Genomic DNA, 21,603 nt, shown 5'->3' with positions numbered 1-21,603 from the left:
GTCATTAATTGTAATTAACACCCAGCCCCAGTTTTGATTTAGAAATGGTCTTTTATTATAGCACTGTGCTGCATGGTAAAAGTGATGTTTCTGGTCAACTTACACTGCAGGGGCTTGTTCCAGCAGAACTTGCAGATGAAAAACTCTGGTTAAATGACTTTCACAAGGACAAAATCTTACAAGAAGCTTTGATTGCAGGGATAAGGTTCTGCTTCATGTACGTGTCTTTCCAAATTAGAAGAAAGTTCACACATCAGGAATTATTTGTTCTAAGAACAAAACATGAAAAACACAGGCTAAAGAATCCTATCTTAAAAAACAATGCTAGAGGACAGAGTCCCAGCTGCCTTTATCTCAAAGTGTTCCTGTTGGAATACATCAAGGCTATTAATAGTCCAGCACTAGTGGAAAAGCTGGTCAGTTCTGCTCAGGAGCAGTTGCTTTTTTAGTTGTTTAGACTAGTGGAAGTGAGCTAGCTGGTCGTGTCTGTATCACTGAAAGCTAAGTTTTCTTAAAAGAATTTCCTGCCTAGATAAAGAAGGAAGGTGCTCAAGAGAAGCAGGTTGCTCTTAGAGTGGTTCTCTTGATCAATAGAGATAAATAAAGAAGCTTTTAGCTCATGTCAAGAGTTTTTATCAAATGCATCAACCTCTAGCATTTGCTCTCCTACAAAAAGGAAGTAGGGGCATTTAATTATAGGGGTGTTTATTTAGATGCATAAAAAACACTCCCCCTCATGTTGTTATACATTCAAGAAGACAAAGTGATTAGAGACACCCACTCAAGCACTAAATCCTTGGACCAGTGCTTGCTATTCAGCCTGGTAAGGAAACATCCAAGCCTTGGTTCTACTCCAAGCATTTCCACCTGTACTTTTTCTTGATCCCTGCAGAAGTGAGGTGAACTGCTGCAGGGCTGCTTGGTTGATGTACCTGAATAGAAGGGGCAGAAGATGAGGCTGTTGCTCAGATTGAGTTTCACTGCTGTTTTCTCACATTCACACTTTGTTTAGAGCTGGTTAGTTCTACAAGTTCTAATACACTGAGCTTCATTCCTCACACTTAGCTGTGACATTTAAATGCAGCAATTCCATCCTGGCTCATCAGTGAGGCCAGTCACTCTTATCAAAGCAGACTGATCCTCCCCATCCCTGGACCAGTTGACAATTTCTGCATCTCAACTCAAACCCAGATTCATCTTGCCCACAAGAACAGTTCTAAAAATTAATCAATATTCTGACATAATTTAGTACAAGAGCAATTGATACAGAGAGCTGGTAGAATCAACTTTATTTACAGAATGTTACTGGGAAAGTGTCAAGTTAAAAAAAGTATGAAAACAATCTTACAAGGACAAGCTGGTGATTGCATGTTTTACAGGGATTGTTTTGGGAACAACCACTAGAAGTATGGGCGACCTCCAACAGCTTCCACGTTGGAGATTGCAGCTTGCTATTTCCATACAACACTGTCTCTGCTGGACTGAAACAAACGCACCACAGCACACTGGCAAGGGTTATAAAATACAGACAAGTGATTTTTTTTCCCTGCTGCTGGTTTTGCTTTCAGTGAGACCTAAGAAAGAGCAAGTCTGTGAGAGTTCTGGTTTTACTTTCACCTCTTAAAAGAGCACAATGGCCTAAGCTAGGTAGGACATGACAGCAGTACTAGACTCAACACAAGTGAGGGAGTGAAGTGAGGAACCATGCACAAGAATGGAAAAGAACATTTAACTCTTCAGGGAAGTGAAACAGGCTTAAAAGGAACATCGTATTTTAAAACCAAATATACACAGTAAGATCACAAAACTACCCCATCCTCCCCCTTTCAAGCCACAGAACAAGACTCCAAAGGCAAGTTTCACAGTAATGGCATCACCAGATGCACACTAGATTGAGGACAGTTCTTGGGACTCCCTTCTATGAACAGCACTGAAGGCAGTACAGAATACCCACAGCTATGACTGAGGAGTTGAAGGGTGAGGATTCCAAGGCTCCATTTTGATGACCTTAATAACTGGCTTGAAAGATTAAAACAAGGAAAATACTGCAGCTAAATAAGGACCAACAGCAGCCCTCTTGAAAGAGCAACAACCAGTAAGTACCTACAGACTGAAGATCTGGCTTTATCATGACTGCACCAGGTTCCATCCTCAAGGCTTTTGAAGACTAAACAATTCTCTCATTTGGTGGCAAGAGTCACAGGGAATCAGACCTCTGTTACATAGACAGCAAGATGTGGGCTTTTACTTTGAACTTTAGCTACACTGAGTGCACAGTACATGACAGAAAAATGTGAGAGGGAGACCTAGAGATGAGCAGCAAGAAAAGGCAAAGCAACTTCATCCTGTTCACTCACACTTAGGATATGCAACTTTAATCTTAAAGAAAGTCCCACACGTACAATGGAGAAAGGTCCAAACCATAGGCACAACTAAAGCTCAACTGTTATCAGCTACTCTTATGTACAGCTGTATAGATTCAAAAAGGCTATTCTAGGTGTGTATGTACAAAAGATTGTTTATACACAAATCTGTACAGAAGGGTCTATACATGTAGTTTTCTGCAGAAGGAATCCATAGCTGCTACCTCTACACTAGAGAATATCAGCACTTCATTCACATATCTTACAAAAACAAACAAAAAAATAGACACTTCCAGGATTAAACTGGCTTTGTCGTGCATCTAAATTTCTTCAGGCTTCACTATCCAAGCCATAATGGATCCTTTAGTCTTGATGCAGACATGAGACCAGGACAGGTGCCATGTGCTTTAGTCTCTCAAAAGGAAATTCTGCACAGGAGTGCTAAAAATAAAAGCCCCAAAAAACCAAACAGAGGTGAAGTCCTGACTATGGACATTCCCATCCAGTCTAAAGAATCACAAGTGTTCCACCCAGTGGTCACTGTTCACTGCCGGAATTCCAGTTCATCTACACTGATGACTTTGGATGGCATGGATGGAAGAGGCTGCTGCAAGACATCTGAACCAAACCATTTTGCAAGGCCAATGGGAGAGCCACTTCTCTGGCTGGGGCGATGGTCAAGCTGTGTGTGCCCGTGAGATAATCCAGTCCGAGGCAGCACATTTTGAGGGGTTGTTTGTGCACCAGCAGGTGATCCCTGTGCTCCAGAGCCTGTGAAATGTAAAGCTATTAGAGGTGGAGTAACACCCAGCACAGATTTGCCCTCGAGCTATCACCTGATAAGGCATGCGAGCTGAATGTGGCTTTTATTCATTCTATGAGCCCCAGGAAGTCCAGGTACCACGTGCTTATTTTCATTAGTACTCCCATAAATGGCCTGACACTGCCAGTTCCGGACACAGACGGGTTTGAAGGGAAGACCAGGATCAAATAGCATTTCCCTGCAGAAGGTGGGTAGCCTGTGGCCCAAGAAGGCTGAAAGCCTGCACACATGCTGCAAGAGTCAGATCTGTCAGTAGCAACACACGTTCTGAAACCAAACACTTCACTTGGACTTTGTTCTGGCATAACAGCTTGCACTGGCCCAAACTACTCCAGACCCACACAACATTAGTGATCATGAATAACTCAATTTAAAGTAGCTTCCTGCTACCACAGTGCACTCAACACCCCAGAAAATAGCTTTCTGAAAGTCACACTCCTGCTGTCTGTTCTAGCCTACCTGATCGTTGTAGCTGCTGTTGCATCATGGCGAGCTGCAAAGGTGTCCCCGAGCGTGGATTTAAGATGTGATGACTTGCTGTTGGTAGTGGATAAAAAGGCTGGCCAAGGATGGGAGTAGATATTCCCTGCAAGTGAGACAGGTCCACTCCAGGAGGAAGCATACCTGTTGAACACAAGCAAGAAAACTTCTTACCCGATAAGCATAAGGAACTTAATGCAAAACAAAAGGTACGTATTTAGATGGGCTGGAATTTATTGTCTGATTTTAAAGGTAAGTTCTGATATAACAAAGACTACCAGTAGTATCAGTTTGTGCTGCTCCTAACAGTCTCAAAGAGAACATGCACAAACAGGGAAGAAAAGTATGGATTACCTGCTTGCAGCAGAGGAAGATGTTGCGGATGGACCCCCTGTGCCATCATTCTCTGGACCAATCCTGGGTGCAGTTGATGAGCAGGTCGTACAAGTGGTACATGGGGAACAAGGGGTACTTGATGAACAGGACGAAGAAAAGGGCCTCCTGGTACTGGGGAGGCCATTGTAGGAGTCTTCCTACCAGCTGATTTGGGCCTGTAGTCTTGCTCTTTGGTGCAACGATTTGCTTGGGTAAGAGGTGTGGAACATGCAGAGCGCTGCAGTGCAGGTAGTTTGGTACCTAAGGTGGGCAAAGTTCCTTGATCTGCATTCTCATAGAACTAGACAGTAGGTTATCTGTAGCTAGAATTGAATACAGCTATTACAGTCCACAGCTAGAGATTGCACCTAATGAAAATTAGAGCTTGATGACTGGATTTGATACTTTGGTTCCAGAACTAGCTGAACTGTAGTCATGTATATTTAATAGTAAGCATCTTCTTTCTGGATGCTTATGGCCAAATTATTTCAAAAAGAGTAATGAGAAGGAATATGTTCCACAGAAATCCCTGTACAGGAAATTTAAATTACTTTAGAATCAGCAGTAACTCCACTTTTAATTCTTTTTTTTCCTTCTTAGGAATATTGAACTGGCAGCATAGATGAGTCAGTGCCAAAGGTGATAAGAGGTACAAGAGATCCTCCCTAGAGAAGATTGTAAGTTGGAGCTGTGCCAGAAGTCTGGCCAAAGGTGGTTTTTCAGTTTAGCTGTGTTTGGGGGTTAACAACAGCCTTCTACATCTGACATCTGCTTAGCAAGATTTGTAACACTGAAGAACCTCCAGAAGCTACTCCCACAGACCATCCAGATGAGTTAGACAAGGCCTGAAATATCCTGGCATCAACTACTACAGTGGAGGTATTTCAGCTGGACTGCTACCACGAACTGCAAGCTGCCTCTGCAGCTACCAGTGCTGAAGCACAATGCCATGGTCATTGGCCACATCAGTCTGACTGGGTCAGGCAACTGGTGTTTAACAACCTCTTACATCAGTTTGGGTGACAAAATGCTCCCCTAATCTGCTACACTTAAGAGCTTAACTGGTCTCAGCTTTGACTATTCAGTTGTCTCAAGACAACTAAGTTTTCAATTACTGGTGTAGAGAGCTGTGGAAGCATTATTGTCACTGTGCTTGTTCATCAAGAAAAGTTGCAAACAATTATGATCCAGCACTCTTAGTGTTGCTCAGAAATTGATAGGAAATAGAGATTAAACCCCAGCACTACTGGAAGAGTATCCCCTCCATAGCTCTGGCCCCTCCTCCCATAGGCTCCCTCACTTCTTCCTCCTCATCTCCATGGATCAGGAATGTCTAAAGGTAGCCTGGGTGTAACTATGCGCTGGGACAATCTGAGTCTATTCCAAATCCCTTCTGTCTGTGGTACTTATTTAAAGCCATTACAATACCTTCATTTGGTCTCTGATTTTCATCTTTAACATCACTGATTTTCATTTTCCCAGAAACTGGATCCTCTTTGCTTTTCTCTTTGCTCTCATACATCTTGCGAATCACCGAGGTAGGTGTGAAGGAAGGAGACAGCTGCAGAGAACACAGTAAGAAGCAGTGCCTCACCCAGTGCTCATTTTCCAGGCCACAGTATCTCAGCTGTGGGAGGGAACCAATTCTAGCACATCCTTTCCATTTAAAGTTCTTTTGAATCAGCTGCTGTGTACCCATGATTTTACTTCACACCTCATTTAATAGCTTTATTCTATAATTTAAGCATTTTTTTTCATTTTTTTGCAAGTCCAATATCAAAATCTGCAGCTATTCTCAGTTAAATATACATTAACAGACTTGAAACAAAATAGCTGAGCTATAGTGTAAGTTACAGCTGTTCCTTCTTTGCTATTGGTTCAGAAGAGCAACTCCATAGGAATTCCTGTAGAGCTGCTTCATCTGCATTAACTCAGGACTGATGTTCTGCAGAGAACTATTGCCTCATTTAGGTTTTCCCCCATTCAGAGTTCCATAGCACCTGTGGAAGTCACTCATTTCAATATAAACCTGTATTACTTGTTTCACTTGGCAGGTGATGGTCTGTGTCAGTCCTGAGCTGCAAGTACTTGAATGATTAATTGGAAAATTTAGATGATAACTGCATTCTACACAGTAGTGAAGACAGATTTTGGCTTTAAGCTTTTACTCATTTTCAAAATGACCCTTGAAGCACCTAGGCATTATTTCAACCCACAGACACTTAGGTCAAACACTTCATACCCAAACACCAGTGTTCTCTAAAGCATCTCACGGCTTTCAGCACTTGTCTTCTTAAAATTTAGGCACCAAAATATGATGGCTTGAGTTTTCATAACCACCTTCATTTGAACATGAGGTCAAGGTAACACTAGTGGTATTTCTTCAGTTTTAGGAAGACAGTGGTCAGAAAAGACCCTTTTCCAAGGTGAAGACATTCAGTTAAGCACAAAAGAAAACTTATTCCTGTATCACATGGCCACAGATATACAACATGGATGTGATAAACTCAGTGGCAAACCCATCTCCCACCGATTACCACTGCTGTAATCTGGTAACTGCAGACACTTTGACAGTTCTCCCTAGAACCACTGAACATCAGGTACTGACCATGCTCGTAATGGATGCTGCAGGGGCTGGAGAAGATGCATTCCCTCTGTGTCCTGGTGCAGGGGATTTCGTCATTCGCTGCTGCCTGTGAAGGGACAGGGAGTCAGAAACAGCTCTGCTCTTGGCACAGAATCAAAGGCAGCACTGCCAAGAACCACTGCAATCCTGAGTGACTAGGTGCTAGTATCTAGTGAAAGACAATACTCACATTAAAAAAATCAGTTAACAGCATACCCGTTATATTTTGCAGTCAGGTGCTCACCTGTTTCTGTAGCCATCTCTGCTTTTGTCCATTTGTGGTTTACCAAAGCCATGCTGATAGAAATTTGCTGCATGTATGGCCAAGTCATGTGGGAGTGCCAGTCCCTCTAATGCAGCTTGCTGGATCTCCAGGGGACTCATCTGAGGTAGAGTTGGATAAAAACCACACAAGTCAAAGCCTGTATTTGGCTGGGTTTTTTTAAGATACAGAAGATTGACTGCTACTAATGCCTTCACCACCATCTGCACATCAACAGTCTCTGTTTTATAACCAGGCAATAGAAGTTTCAAAAAAATTTGTACTTCAGGTACTCCAAGGTGAGCCAAATTGCAATGAGGTTTTGAGACTGTATTAAATTAGACTGTGCATCCTCACACTCAGAGTAAACTTAACAAAGCACAAACATCTGTGTGCAACAGCTAAGAGTTTCCACAAGTTAGCTCTAGACCACAGAAGACAAAGGCATGCAAATATATTAAACAAAAAGCAGTTCTTCTAACCTGTGCAGCAACTGGGCTCATGGGCTTCCTTACACCTGGAAATGGATCACCAAGCAATTGCTGAGAACCTTGTCCAAAACCTAAAGAATATAAAACAGTTGTATTTAAAAGTACTAACAGTTACTTTCAATACATATCCCAAAGTAAAATAATGCTACATGAATTAAGGATTAATTGTGAAGATTCTCAGCTCACCCCTTAAATCTACATAGAGCTACATCTCTTCCTTGTCACAGAGCTGGAGAGCTACAAAAGAGGTTCCTGGTAGTGTTTTGTAGTACAAATGGCCAAGCAGTCCATGGGAGTTATTCTTATGCAGTAGCTGAGCACATTATCCCTCACCAGAACCCACTGTGAGGTCTGGGTGATGAATTTAGCGTTAGAGACTAGTAAATGAAAGGGCACTTAGCACTCAAAAAGCAGACACTGCCCTAGCCGCCCACCAAGTGCCAGGAAGTTTTTACAGTTCTGTAAAGCAGTCTTAAAAAAACCTCAAGTAACAAGAACCCACTTTGCAACCAGTCTCACCAATGGGTGAAGAGATTCTGTGGCGCAGGTAATCTGCAGAAGCAGCTCGTGTGGGGAACACGGGTGGGAGGGGGGGAGAGGGGGCTCTCTGTGTCAGCAGAGAGGCTGCAGGCTCCAAACCACCTATCAGGCCACTTAAGACATTCGATGAAGCAGGTCTGGTAATAGGTGGACCAAGAAGTTCCTAAGAATAATTAAAGAAAGAACATTCAAAATATGGCAAATTTACACAAACTAGCTCATTTTACTACACTACAGACTGCCCTATTTATAGCAACTTAGAGACAAGGGGACTTGTGCAACCAGATACACCAACCCTGGTTTGCTCAGAATTAGGCACTCAGCAAGCTTTTCATTTTCAAGCTGTAATTACAGAAAATAATATGACAAGACAAATTTTTACGTAAACTGATCTAGTCCCTAGCACTTTCTTTACAGTACCTTGTCAGACTAATGATTCCATAATTGCCTTAAATGCCTTATTTTCAAATAATTTTTGTTTTCCCATTGGGGATATGCTTTAAAGTACTTTCCTCCCCCCAATAAGAATACCTGCAGAATATTCTTTGACAGAGGCTGGCCTGACATCTCTGGAGGTGACATTAAGTGGCTTTCAAGGCTCTGCTAAGAAATGGAAAACACTAAATTAGACATAAATACAACAAAACTCAATAAGAAACTATCCACATTTGCTTTAGTGACAGAAATAATTTCATTTGTTGTGTTAGATCACTAGTTTATGCAACAGCCAAATAAAATTTCAACAAAGTTCAGGGCTAAACTGGCTCACAGAGCTCCCCTAAGAAAAATGCCCTGTGCTAGATTGCATACAGGTATTTCACTGTGCCTCATTCAAGTTTGGGTCAAATATATGAATTTATGCAATTGTGTAAAGTGGAGATGGAATACTGAGCCATTGGTTAACTGAAAATATATAACAAACTAAGAATTGTTTGTATGTTAAAGAAATTATTTAAGATATTCTTCTGAGCATAAAAATAGCACGTTAATGTAAAGAGACACACAGAAGCAAAAGTATTGCTTTAAGTCGGAGATCAATCTGCAAATTCTTCACAGGGCAGATTTACATTCTTCACTATCTTTTAGTGAAGTGGGATGAGTCTAAAAGTCCTTGGCCATAGTTTGGCAGGAAAACCACATGCTTTAGACCTACTCAGTTGTTAGAAGTATCTTCTGGTGCCAGAAATATTGACCCACTTTCTGGGTCAAGCATATTGCTTAGGCAGTTAGTGACAGGATGAAATTTCATCCTACAATCCCTTGCAGTCTGAAGCTTGCTATCATCTGTTGTTTAATATTAATCTTCCAGCTAACAAGTATTCACTTCAGATTCATCTTAGTACAAGTGCTGTTAGAAGTCAAGTGCAAAATAATAAATTGTTCACTGACATACCTCTACTAAACAAACGTCACTAAAACTATCTGGGCTTCAGGTAAGGGTTGGTTGTTACCCCCCTGTAAACACAGGCCAGCAGAGCCATTGGCTGCACTTACATTGACTTTGGGCTGTGAAGGCAGAGTCCCGCTTGCCTTCATGCTGCTGACGAGTTTGTTAAACGCAGTCATATCCCCATCCTTCTTCATCTGTCTGGAGCCACTGACATTCAGGGCTTCTTCCATCTGCTCAGCCATAAAGGGAGTGGCAATTTTCCCCTCCTGATCCACTTTCAGACCTTTTAGCCCAGCTTCAACTTCCTCCACTGAAAGTACAACTCCTGAATGTGCTGAGAAATACAGGAGAAATACTGGTAAACCACAGTTCTGTTCTCAAGTGAGCTACTAGTTCTTGTGCAGGAGTTGAATAGAAGTTGTTTGGAAACTAGGAATAGCCAAAAACATATTTTCTGATACTGATACTAGCTGTCAAACCATGACTGATCTGCGTTTAGACTGACATTCTAATATATCCAAATTCAGAGAACTGACATGCACAACTACTGCCATGTAAGATTCCACAAGAACCGGTTTAGACTGCAGCTACTAAATTCTCACTCTTTCATTTATCCTGAAAGAAATGTTGTTGCTACATTTTACAACTTTGCCTGCATTTAATAGAGAATATTCATGTGACGATTAAGTTGGTTTATTTTCTTAATTAGAAAAGTTTCATTTATCTTATACTCCAGGAGATCAGATGGTTTTACAGCCATAGTGCAAGCCATGTAAAATTTCTGAAGCTATCATAAGCAGAAAGAATACATACTTGGAAAATCTAGATACTTTAGAGATTCAGTTACACACTTAAGCTCAGTGTGCATAAAGTTTGAAATAGATTTTTTGCTCAGAAATTAAAGCATCTTATAGAAAGATTTCACTGGCATAACCAGCACAAGGTACAGTGCTCTCAGCAGTACCTTTTTCTGTATATGCATAAACATACACGTATATAAACACCTACTGGTGCCTGACATCAAGGCTAGACATGCTTTATGGATCAGCTAACACACATCACAAGGTATGACACCTTAAAAGAAAAGGAAGAAGAGACAGAAGCATGCCATGGGTTGCAGATGTTGGCCCAAAGAAATAAGATTTACTGTAACTTTGGGCAAGGAGGTGGAAAAAGAAACAATAATGCAGACATGCAGCATAGAACATGAGTAAATATGAAGTTGGTGGAGAGGAAATGACCTGAAAACTCCACAATACTTGAAGAACTGTACAGCATTTTGTGGGAATGCAGAGCCCCACATCAGGTACTTTTGAGTGAATGGATGTTTCCCCACAGATTTTTTTTTTTTCCTTCATCCTTGGTTTGTGAGGATCAAAGTTGAAAAAGTTTTTAGTAGGAAAGTCAGACTAAGCAGAACAGAAATAGAAGTACAAATCTTTTAAAAGTGAAATTAAGGAAGTTCTCCACATGTTAGCCAACACGCCCTACTCGCAGACTGGATGCTTAAGAATATTTGCAGTGCTTAGATGCTTTCCTTCCTAACTGCTTCTCACTAATCAGAGGGGCATCACTTTTTCTTCAGTCCAGTTTACATGGCAATACATGCTGCTTGCCAAGGAGAAAACACTTTGGAATTAGAACTTGAGATTTCACAGAACACATGCATTTTGTACACTCCATGCATGCTATGGGCACAGACATACAAATTCCTAAGCTGGAGGCATCCTTGGGGAAAAAAAAAAATCAATCCCATTCTCAGGCCACTGTGCAACTTCTTAGATACTGACATTTAATGGATCAATGTGATCCATCACACTGTCAAGGATGACTGACACTGTCAGTTTTTTGGTAAAGCCAGAGTTTAAATGCCACAGTTTCAGAGCTGACATTACCAGTCACCAGTATGAAAAAACTGCAAATGGCATACACAAAGCTGGAAACTCGGATCAAGACTTGCATCATCTTATAATTGTTTCTGGCCTCTAAAGCAGTCTGATAAAGTGATGTCATCCTGTGATTAGGATGAAAAGAGTCAGTGATGATATTGTCACAATTGAGAGCTGCTGAATACTGAGTTTTTAATACTGTAAGTAAATCTGTAACACTGCCTACTGCTGGATTTGGGCAGTTGAGGTTTCCAGAATACCAAGCCTCTTGCTAGGAGATACTGCATCACAAGAACTTGACAATAGCTGAAGAGGCACTTACTGCTCTCTCTAAGCTTTTCCTTGTTGGCTGAAAGACTTGAGAGAAGAGGTTTTAAGTCCACTTTGGCTTTCTGTAGCATTTCTAGGATGTCCACTTTGTTTTCAGAGTGGTCTTCCAATGGAATGGGAGCAAAGTAGTTTCCAGAGTTCTGGCCAGGGGAGAGAATGGCTTGCTCTAGACCTGAAACAGCAAAACCAGGACCACTGCGACATCAGTTTACCAACCCAATGGCTCAAGATGAACACATACTGGCAACCAACTTCAGCATGCCACTGCAAAGTTATGCCTCACACCCCTTGCCCAAGATCAGCTGGAGAGTCATCAGGAAGCAGTGACAAGAACATTTATTAAAAAAGAACTTACAGCTGCTCACTCTAAGAGCTTCCAAAACAATGCCAAGTGCTGAAACTGTGGGTGAATTCACTGTCCTAAAGCCTTATCTGCCATCTTATTGAATGTGTAAGAAAGAATGTGGAAGGAGGCTACCTGACCCTGCATTGTCCTGCAGCCTTACCTGCTAGCCTCTCCAGTTCCTCATGAGGGGTAGATCTCAAGCTGCTTGACCGACTTCCAGAACGACTGGGATTAGAAAACCACCTGCTGAACCTGCTGGCAGACACTGAACCTTCCCCCAGCACATCTTCTATCATCTAAGGGAGGGAAAAAAGAAAAAATCTTAACATAAGCAAGATCAGCAACATCTCTGAGTAGCTTTACTGTGCAAACAAGATTCTTCTGCTACAGACAACTAGATGCTGCTCCCAGAGTTTCAAAGCTTTGATGTGCTTTTTTCCTGCAGACAGTTAACATAACCCAGCATACATCTCTGATACCAAATATTTACTCACAGTAAAACTGTAACTGAAAAAGCACAGTCAGAGCACCCAAAGGCCATTAACTACACCATTTTAATGTGGAAGCGTCAAAAGAATTCCAAGTATTTAAAAAACATTGCATTAGAAAAGTATAACTCAAACTAAAACTTCTCCTGTCCTGCAAAACAATACCCAGTTAAAGCCTGGCTCAATAGGCACAGATGCAGTTTCAGGCAGCATGTTTTCTTTTAGACAAAAGGAAGAGCAGCTTCTTCCTCTCAGAGAAACTCACTTTTTTCTTAAACAAGGAGCACTCAACAGTATTTACAACAGAGAAAAAAATAGTATTGCTCCATTTGGTTTTGATTGTTTGACTCTAACATATTAGAAGAATTAAGACAAGAAATGTGCAAACCTATGGTAACACTAGTCACAGACATATCACCAGTACAAAGAAACTCTCTTTTATTACAAATTGTAACATCTGCCCATCTGTTTTGTCAGTAGGTTTTTTTCACACTCCCTACTTTTAAAAGGAGTCACCACCTTGCACATATGCTGAAAATCAGATTATCAAATTTAAAGAACATTTACAACTTTTATAGGGAGAATGAACTCTCCTCCATTTATTTGTCAAATCACTGGCACCATATGATGACTCTTTTCTAATGCAAGCAGCTTGTCCACATTAAAGATTAGGTCAGAAGTCCATTTTTTTTAACCTCAACATGTCTAAATCATGTCTGTTTGCAGCTGGAACTCAATTTTTGACTTTTGACTGAATTGGAAGGCTGTATTCATCCAACACAGGAGTAATAGTTCTAAAAAATTAATTAGCCTCTTAAAGGTTTAAATAATAAAGATTCAAACCCTTTCAGATATACATCCTTTCAAGCACTAGTGTCTCCAGGCTCACTGCCTGCCAGGAAGTCTGCACAGAAGATCTGTTTGTTGCATTTCCCAGACTTCGATAGAAAAGGTTGTCTTCAGCTAGACTAAATTTGTACAGTGAATCTTCTCTGAACATATCTTTAATAACTTCAAAGAAGATCCATTCAGAATGTCAATTTTGAGCCTTCAAGGAATGACCAAAAGAAAGGAAAAATAGTCAGCTAGTCTGCCTCAAACACTTTGGGACAGAGCCAGTCCCAGGGATAACACCTTGGCAGAAACATCCTAACACTCCAAAGCTAAATCTCTGCAAAGTCATCTTAAACCTTATAAAGGAACTTCCACAGTGCAAGGAGTTTTAACTTTCACAAAATGCAGCTGCAGCAAAAACTCTTCTCACAAATATACCCAGTCTTAAAACCCAGAAAACTCACTGAAGCCAGGCCAGGAACACTTTTATCCAAGTTAAAGAACTCATTGAAGTCAAACTCTCCTGGAGCTGGTTCTTGTAGAACAGCTTCTCTAGGAACTTCTTGATCTGCTGGAGTTTCATTGGCAAGGACAGCTTGCACTTCATCCTCTTCTGCCACTCCACCATTGCATTCTATGCCTTAAAAAGAAAACCAAGTGACTGCTGAATCACTGAACTTGATGATTTCCTGTGGGAACAGTGCCTGACAGCCAATGCACTTGCCCAGGGATTAGAAGCACAGGCCCAAAGGAACCCAGCCCCCAGCTGATACCTCATCAGTTACACTCCACTGGCTCCTGCAAGAGAAAACAGCACCCTCTACAACTCCTAGCACACAGCTTCTAGTCTGGTAAGACTATCTAGCTCAAAAAAAAAAAAAAAGAATTGCCATTGAACCATGCACAAAACTGCATCCTGATCAGCCTGGGCTGTTATGCCACACCAAGCACATACAGCTGTTGCAGAAAGTCAACAGCTGCTGCTGTTTTTACATCAAGAATCCTCTGGCAGCTCCTGCCTTCTTGACATGGGTTCTTAATAGTCAACATATGACAAATACTGCTTCTCCTTCACCAGGAGCAAGACACTTCTCACTTTAAAGACTTCTCACCAAGCTTGCACAGGGCACTGCAAAAAAATTGTGACAAAGTTGGCTACAAACTCCTGAGCTTGGAACTGCACTACACTCCACTTATGTTGTCCACCTGCAGAATTTCTATCATTAAAAAGTCATCTCTCTCACCATACTGCAACTTTTTTTTTAATCATCCAATGACTGCACACAAATTCAAGTTTCCTATTCAATGTAAAGCTGTGTTACTGGAAGATGTATGCCCAGATCAGTGCTCCTAATGTTAGTATTACCATAAGAAAGAAAATATTTCAAGTACCTCAGAGCATTAGCTTAATTTAAACAGAGCCTTCAGCACCCAGCAGGATATAGAAATGAACAAGAATAACTTATCAACTTCTGATATCATTCAACATCCACGCAAGTTTTTTCCCCAGACTCTCAATCTCACCTCTCTTTGGGAAAAAAAAAGTAATTTATCACCTAATTGATCTTTCAGATTACTAATACCATTATAGGCTTCAGGATGTCCAAAAGCTATGCAAGCTTAAGATAAAGGTTTTCATTTACACTTGTCTGGATCTCTAACAGTCACCTCTACAGCCAGCAATCTGCCCCACTAGCAGAAGAGCAGAGCTTTCGTGAGATTTGCCCTTACCTTCTTTCAGAGAGGCCGTGCGTCGCCTCGTACGTTTTCTCCCTTTGTGATCTTCCTCCAGAATTTTATCATCAAAGCCTGTGAGCTCAATGGTTTCAGACTGACTTGTAGGCCCAGCAGAGAACCACTCAGGTTCCTCTTCAGTGTAGGAATCATTCCTTCTTCGCTCTCCAAAGACACGTTTACTGTCACCAAATTCCCTCTGAAGGGGTATATTAAAAATGTTAGCCTTAATAAAATACTGCTTCCTAAGATTCTTCCCCAACTTCCACTTTCACCAGTTCTGGATATTTTAAAGTGTGTATACAACCTCTCTGTACGTTCTGTAAGCTTTTACATTTAAACTTCACAGCTGAATTTCTGCTTCATTACACCAAAAGCTATTGATCTGCAAGTGCTTCCATAAAATCAATTTTGCAGCCTGTGAGTTAACAGTTCCTTTTTTTTAATTAAAAAAAAAGTATATAAAAAAGCCTGAAAGCATGGAAAGCTCCCATTTGCTGAGGTTAAAGACAATGCTTGTTGACAACTGCCAGGTGAAGAACTACAAATGAACTATTAGACTTTTGAACCTCTTGCTAGTAAAAGTCAGCCACAGGCAGGGTTTGTCTGATAAACAGCAGTACATACATCCCTGTGAGCTCTCTGAAGGAATGTAACTAAGTTTTGAAACACCCTTCACACCCTAAGAATAAAGGGCCTGTTTGCACAGAACACTCAGCTGCTGTATGCAGCTCACCTGCCCCTGGTGCTTTTAGTGCCCAGGTGCCCAAACTCCCCAGTTGAATATACAGTCAGGAAAAGAAGGAACAAACCCTGAAGCGTTTATCTTTGTAGTCCCTGTCACGATCCCGGTCTCTTGCGTCCCTGGAGTCACCACCCCGATGGTCTTTGTCGAAGTTCCTGGAGGAGATGATCCTGCCACTGCCGATCCTGCGGCCGCCGATGACGCGGACGCCGTCGCTGTCCTTCTCCAGGGGGCTCCCTGCCCGACGGGAGCTGACTGACGCTGTCACATGGCAGCCACCCCCAAAGCTTCGCCTCTGGGGACTCAGGACTACATCCAAGTCATCTTCTTTCACTCGCTCCCTTGGATCTGCAAGTCAAAGACCACACAAAAAGCACTACATTTAATGTGTTAGCAAAGACAAGTGAGTTGTCTGTATAGCAGCCTTCTGCTCCATAGCCTTGCTGCTATCCCAGCGCTTCTAAAGGAAAATGCTCATGATTTATCTCTGTGAAGCTGATCTAGCCAAGACCACAAGAAATGCAAACAAAAAATTTACAGTTGGGTATTGAGGAACTACTGTGGTCTCCTAGAAGTACCTGCTTTCTCACTATAGACTTTCTAAGTGCTCAGCCTTGAGTTGCTGGGAAATTGTCCCACTTGCACTTGACACATGTATTCACTATTACATGGCAAGGATAGGAGGATATAACTGACTGTTACACAGGTTTGTTCTTAGGTAATAATTACCAGAAAACCTGCTATAGTCCAGTTGGAACAATCAGGATTTCTTCGACACTTATCCTGTCCAGTCAAACAATTTTCAGAGACTTTGTTTGGTCTCCTTTGTGGTACCCCAACAGAAAGGTCTTGCCAACAGCCCAGACTCAGTTTTGAGTAATGTGCTGTAGAACACCTCACCTACTATCCTGCGCATAAGAGAAGTCCGATCTGAATCCAAATCTTTTTTAAAGCTTTCCACTGGTGAAGTTCTTCCTGAAGTTGGATATAAAGATGCATGCCACTTCTCTGGATCCCAGACACCATCACTAGGAAAATAAAATTGCAGTATTGTTTGCTACCTTGTAGTCTAATAAATACTTCATAATGCTGCTGCTGGAAACCTAGAATTCACTGGTTAGCAACCTGTACAAGTGAATTATCCTTCATACCCAGTTTTTAAATCTGCTGTAGTATGGTTTATTACTTCACACATAGCATTTTGATCTCTTCTGTAACAGCAAGGAAGTATACCTACCCAGTATCAGATTTTAAAAGACTAGTATTGGTGAAGCTTGCCTGGTACACTGAAAAACAGTTCAAGTGCATCACATGGTGCTGCTCTTAAGCATTTGGATAATCAATCTCACACTTGTACAATAAATTCATCTGAATAGTAAAGAAACTCCCACTTAATGAACTTACAAACACCAGCCAAGAACGCTCACCTCTATTTTTTAGTGAGGTACAGTGACAACATGGGAGAGTAATCCACTAAGCAAGGCAGCTTGTTACAGCCTGACCCAGTCTGTGCTACACACACACCTGTCTACATTCTTGGTACTTTTTCCTGCAAGTCTGTAAAGTCTTGTGCTGTGTGAAGTTATGAGATCCAGCAGAAAATAATCTCTGTTCAAAGAACAAAATCCTCAGCCAGAGCACTGAGCCTTTCCTAGTAGGTTAGTACTTCTTGAAACTGGACTCTGTAGCAGTCTGAACTTTGTGGCATGTACACCTCCCATCAATGTCAGAGCACTTATTAGCTAAGTGTTTTTTGCAATTTAAACTTTTATTTTGAAATAAATGTATATAGCCTTCGTATAACCAAGAAAATACCTGTCATATTTTTCAGAAAGACAAGAAGGTCTTTTCTTAGAGTAGGGACGCTCTTTAATATCCAGCAATTCCTCCTAGAAAAAAAAATTAAAACAATCAAGACATGAGTTTCAATTCACACTGAGACAAAATTTAAGTGACTCAAACCATCTATTCCAGACTGCCTGTTCAATTTAGCATTTCAGTTTGACAGCCCAGGTTTCCCAATATATGAAATACAGCACTGAAAGTTCATATTTCAGTTGTTCTACCAGTAGCCACTGACTAAACACTTACTTGAAGCATTAAGCCTTACTAGGCCAGGTTCAGTTTCTCATAAACACTCCAAGGCTGCTCACATCATAAATGTTTACGTATTCACTTCCCTAGACAGTTCAGCTTAAAAGCAACACAGGCATCATAGACATCAGAGCTGGCGAGTTCTCAAGAAGGAATCAAAATTGCTGTGGTTCAGCAGGTAAAAAAGCATTAGCACAATTTCAGTCACTGGCGTAGATCTGAGAATTCGAGACAAGCTTGCCATTTCTGACCATCACAACTCCAAGATATTAAGATATGTGTTCTACAATTCCACCCAACACCAAACCAATGCTGAATGATAACTTATTTTCACACTTTCTACCAGCTTTGAACAGCCCTTAGCTTACCACTGCCCACCCTCAGCAGTCAGTCACTTTACTGGCAACCAGTGCAGTCTCACTGCAGTTTGCTACATTCAGAAAGCATTAATAATGTGACCATCAGTGCTTTAAATCAGCATTAACTCTGCTGCAGTTAAGATGCACATTTCTAGTTACACTTATTCATTCTCCCAAGATCCCCTTTCTTCAACCTGCCTCACTCCCAACTGCACTGAATTGATTCAGAACTGTCCAGGGATCAGTGGGCAGCTGGAAGGATGAAGAAATCCTAACAGCAGACACCACACATCAGCCAAACTGAAGGAAATCCCTTCACCTTTTCCCCCCAAAAATACAACATCCTTCAGAACTTTGATATCATTTTTCCTACATGATTAAAATCAGATAATTAACTATGTGAGTTTGACACTTGCTCTAGATGGCAACTTGGTAGCTAGACAAAACCTTAACATCACTCTGTATTAGACCTCAGCAAAAAGAGTGCCATTAAAGGGAGCCTGACCTCCTGCCCACAGCTTCCCAAAATAAACCTCAATCTGTGAGGAACATCAGTGCTGTAATACTATCAGAGCCTGGTGCAGATACTACAAGCATTACCAGCCCTGTCCATCAGCAGATTGGGAATAGGTTGTTTTGCTGGCCACGAGAGGGAGTCCACAGGCTCTCATTCACATCCTATCACAATTCTTCCACTCAAGTGAGGAAAATTTGAATTGTTTCTTGCCTTTCACTCATTAGCTGTGCACCCCTGGGGGAACAGCTTCCCAAGAACTAGAAAAGACACATGTTAAACTGTAGAGCACTCCTGTAACAGAGGAGATAAATGCTGGCACTTCCATGTGTGGGGTTTTATGTTTAATTCACACACATTCTAAGCAGGCTGGGGGGAGAAAAGTGTGCTTAGCTGTTATCATACAGTTTTAAGCAAACAGCTTAGAACTACTCATAGAATGAGCCAGATACTTTCCTAGTGGTAATAAGTGAATATAAACCATTAAAGGAAATCAGCAGCATGTACCCCAAAACAGTGTTCTCTCAACCCCTAATTAGTAGTAAACTGGAACACATGAAAATGCCCTACAATGTTCATTACCTCACCATCTTAAAATATTTTGAGCTTTAACAGCTAGAGAAACTACATGATGCAAAGTATTTTAACAGAGACTGATTTCTGGTATTTCTTGATTTAGGCTCCTTGGAAACCAACTGATAAACAAGACTAGGCACCTTCTGACAATAGTTCTGCAGCTTTATCCTGGCCAGAAACTGAATTAACAAAGCTGAAGCTACAAAGGCATTGCTTTCAGTAAACAGCCACCACCAGCATGGGCTGAACATTGCTCTAAAAAGCAGAACAGAAATTGAAGCTGAATTCAGTTACTACACAAGAAGACTTAGGCAAGACAAAGAGAATAGAGTCCACTTTTTCAGCAGGGGAGCTTTAAAAACGGCTCCTCTCTTTCACTTAGCAGTTAACGGACTAACTAGGTCTCAATAACAGTATACTTCACATCCTCAAAAGTTAAGGGCACATCATTTTTAGGAAGTTAGAGAGATTTAAAAAGCTTTGCCAAGAAGCTTTGCCAGTTCTGAAGTACGTGGTTTATTGTTGATGTCTACTTAAAATAAGCCAGAGCTCTACTATCTCAACAGAACAGAGCCACAATGATAATTTTTTTCTTTAAAAAACAACCTACTAAAAAGCCAACAGCTCTGAATTCCTCAAGAAAGATAACACAGTCAGCAACAGTAAACTATCTCACCCCGTTCCACACTTCAGGCCATTTGCTGCAAAGTATCTTAACAGCTTTTCACAAAGCAATGACCACCTGTTCCCACAGCTTGCAGCCGTGGGAAAAATCACTTACCATTATGGACTCTTCCCAAAGGCATTTTTCAGCAGTGGTACCAAAACCCCAAACAAGATGTGAATCCTAAACCCTACAGTATAGCAAACTCAGTACTAGAACAATCTTTCTTTACTTGCAAGTTATTTGGCTCTTCTTCTTCCACTCACACATGTATTTAGGCATCACAGTTAAACAAAAGCACCTGTGTTAACGTTTGAACACTAAGCATTGATTAGAGTCACAACTGTTTAAGCTTCTAGCAATCAAATATGAGCAATTCTAAGGTTACAAAAGGCACCCAGTAAACATATGAGAGATCCTGATAACATCTAGAGTGCTACACCTTCCTATGAAATGGCATCTGCTGCAAGAAAAGTTTTGGTCAACTTCTCAAAAGAACACTGCTGAAAACAGAACTACGAAGAAGTGCTTGAGAAAGCTGGTAGAACAACATACTTCAGTCTCAACAATAATCTCTCAGCACAAGCTATGGGGTGCCCAGATACTAAGACAAGGTGGTGGGAATCAAATGCATATCGAGGACAAGATTGCACAACTGCATCACATTTAACAAGCTGCTCATTTGATGCCACCTTGTAAATCCTAATGCAGGCAAAGGCTTTCCAGCTTTCACCTTACTGCTTCCCTCTCACAGGAGCCTCCACCTCCCACTCTACTCCTGTGACCAAGACTTCCACACACAACTCAGAGACGAACGGAGAGTGAGCTGACCTTTGTGTAACGATGTGGGTATTTAGTTGTAATTCTGTTCAGCTCCAGGAAAGCATCGCCATTTTCAGTTTCTGTTGCACCTCCTCTTTTATCCATGGTTACTTCAAAGCCTTTGACCGCGGAGCTAATTAAAACAAAACCAACCCGTCAGATTTCAAGACGTACCTTTCTAGAGGGTGCATTTTCTTTCTAGCCTGAATCAGATTAACACTTGGGCACAGGAGAGTAGAGCCGCGCTCCCCAGCAGCGCCTGTCCCCTCCCAACCCTGCCCCTTCCCCCGGCCCAGCCAGGCGGCTCCCGCTGAAGGGTCCGAGCCGCCCGGGCAGCGCGGTCGGCCCTACCCCGGGCTGCAGCGGCTGCAGCACACGGAACACCGGAATGGCGGAATATCGGTCTGCGGGCACGGCCGGGGCGCGCGGCCGCCGGGACCCGCAGCCCCGCGGGGCCCTCAGGGGTTGGGCGCCGCTCGCCCCGCGCCGCGGGGGCAGCTCGGCCCAGGCGCCGTCCCGAGGCGCCGGAGCCGCGGGGGGGAACGGCGGCAGCGGGGCAGGTGACTCAGCGGATCCCCGCCCGGCCGCACTCACCGGCGGGTGTCCCGCGCCGCTCCGCTCCGCTCAAGGCCTCACCGCCGCCCGCGGCGTTTCCTGCTCCGGCCGCCGGCCCCACTTCTCCCCCGCCCGCCCCCACTGAGGGGCCGCACGCGCCCCGGGCCGGCGCCGCCGCCACCACCGCCCCCCCAGCCCCGGCCGCCCCGCGCAGCCCCGCGCGCCACTGCCGCTGCCGCTCCCGCTCCGCCCGGCGCCGCCTCCGCTCAGCCGCCGTAGCCGGGGCCTCGCGCCGCCCGCTCC

The 21,603-nt window shown here is 42.5% G+C and overlaps 1 protein-coding gene across 7 annotated transcripts; it reads right to left on the bottom strand.

Annotated features, from left to right (window-relative positions):
• Positions 1 to 31: 31 nt before the first annotated feature.
• Positions 32 to 21,556, bottom strand: EIF4ENIF1 (eukaryotic translation initiation factor 4E nuclear import factor 1). 7 transcript variants are annotated; one of them, XM_030285412.4, is made up of 19 exons: positions 21,340 to 21,555; positions 20,755 to 20,878; positions 17,532 to 17,605; positions 16,617 to 16,744; positions 15,784 to 16,064; positions 14,969 to 15,170; positions 13,702 to 13,877; positions 12,076 to 12,211; positions 11,562 to 11,741; positions 9,455 to 9,684; positions 8,492 to 8,563; positions 7,940 to 8,123; positions 7,412 to 7,491; positions 6,912 to 7,051; positions 6,650 to 6,734; positions 5,470 to 5,602; positions 4,021 to 4,302; positions 3,646 to 3,810; positions 32 to 269 (listed from the first exon to the last, which is right to left on the bottom strand). In XM_030285412.4, exons 2-19 carry the CDS (start codon positions 20,848 to 20,850, stop codon positions 247 to 249), a joined length of 2,667 nt encoding a protein of 888 aa, XP_030141272.2. In that variant the 5' UTR covers positions 20,851 to 20,878; positions 21,340 to 21,555; the 3' UTR covers positions 32 to 246. The 7 variants fall into 7 exon arrangements, with proteins under 7 accessions (XP_030141272.2, XP_072792313.1, XP_030141273.2 ...); XM_030285413.4 differs by lacking the exon at positions 32 to 269 and adding an exon at positions 1,273 to 3,134 and having other exon boundaries at positions 4,021 to 4,083; positions 21,340 to 21,553; XM_030285407.4 differs by lacking the exon at positions 32 to 269 and adding an exon at positions 1,273 to 3,134 and having other exon boundaries at positions 21,340 to 21,552.
• Positions 21,557 to 21,603: the final 47 nt, after the last annotated feature.

Source organism: Taeniopygia guttata, chromosome 15 (genome assembly GCF_048771995.1).
Source record: "Taeniopygia guttata chromosome 15, bTaeGut7.mat, whole genome shotgun sequence".
NCBI classification, from domain to species: domain Eukaryota; kingdom Metazoa; phylum Chordata; class Aves; order Passeriformes; family Estrildidae; genus Taeniopygia; species Taeniopygia guttata.
Note: the sequence above shows the minus strand (reverse complement) of the source record. Positions and strands in the feature narration are given on the sequence as shown.

Coding starts and splice junctions, on each gene's coding strand:
- EIF4ENIF1 (XM_030285407.4), bottom strand. CDS start 20,850: ATGGATAAAAGAGGAGGTGCAACAGAAACTGAAAATGGCGATGCTTTC. Junction 12,212..13,701: donor GTGTTCCTGGCCTGGCTTCA/GTGAGTTTTCTG, acceptor TCCCTCCCTTAG/ATGATAGAAGATGTGCTGGG. Junction 3,811..4,020: donor TCTTCCTCTGCTGCAAGCAG/GTAATCCATACT, acceptor TGTGTTCAACAG/GTATGCTTCCTCCTGGAGTG.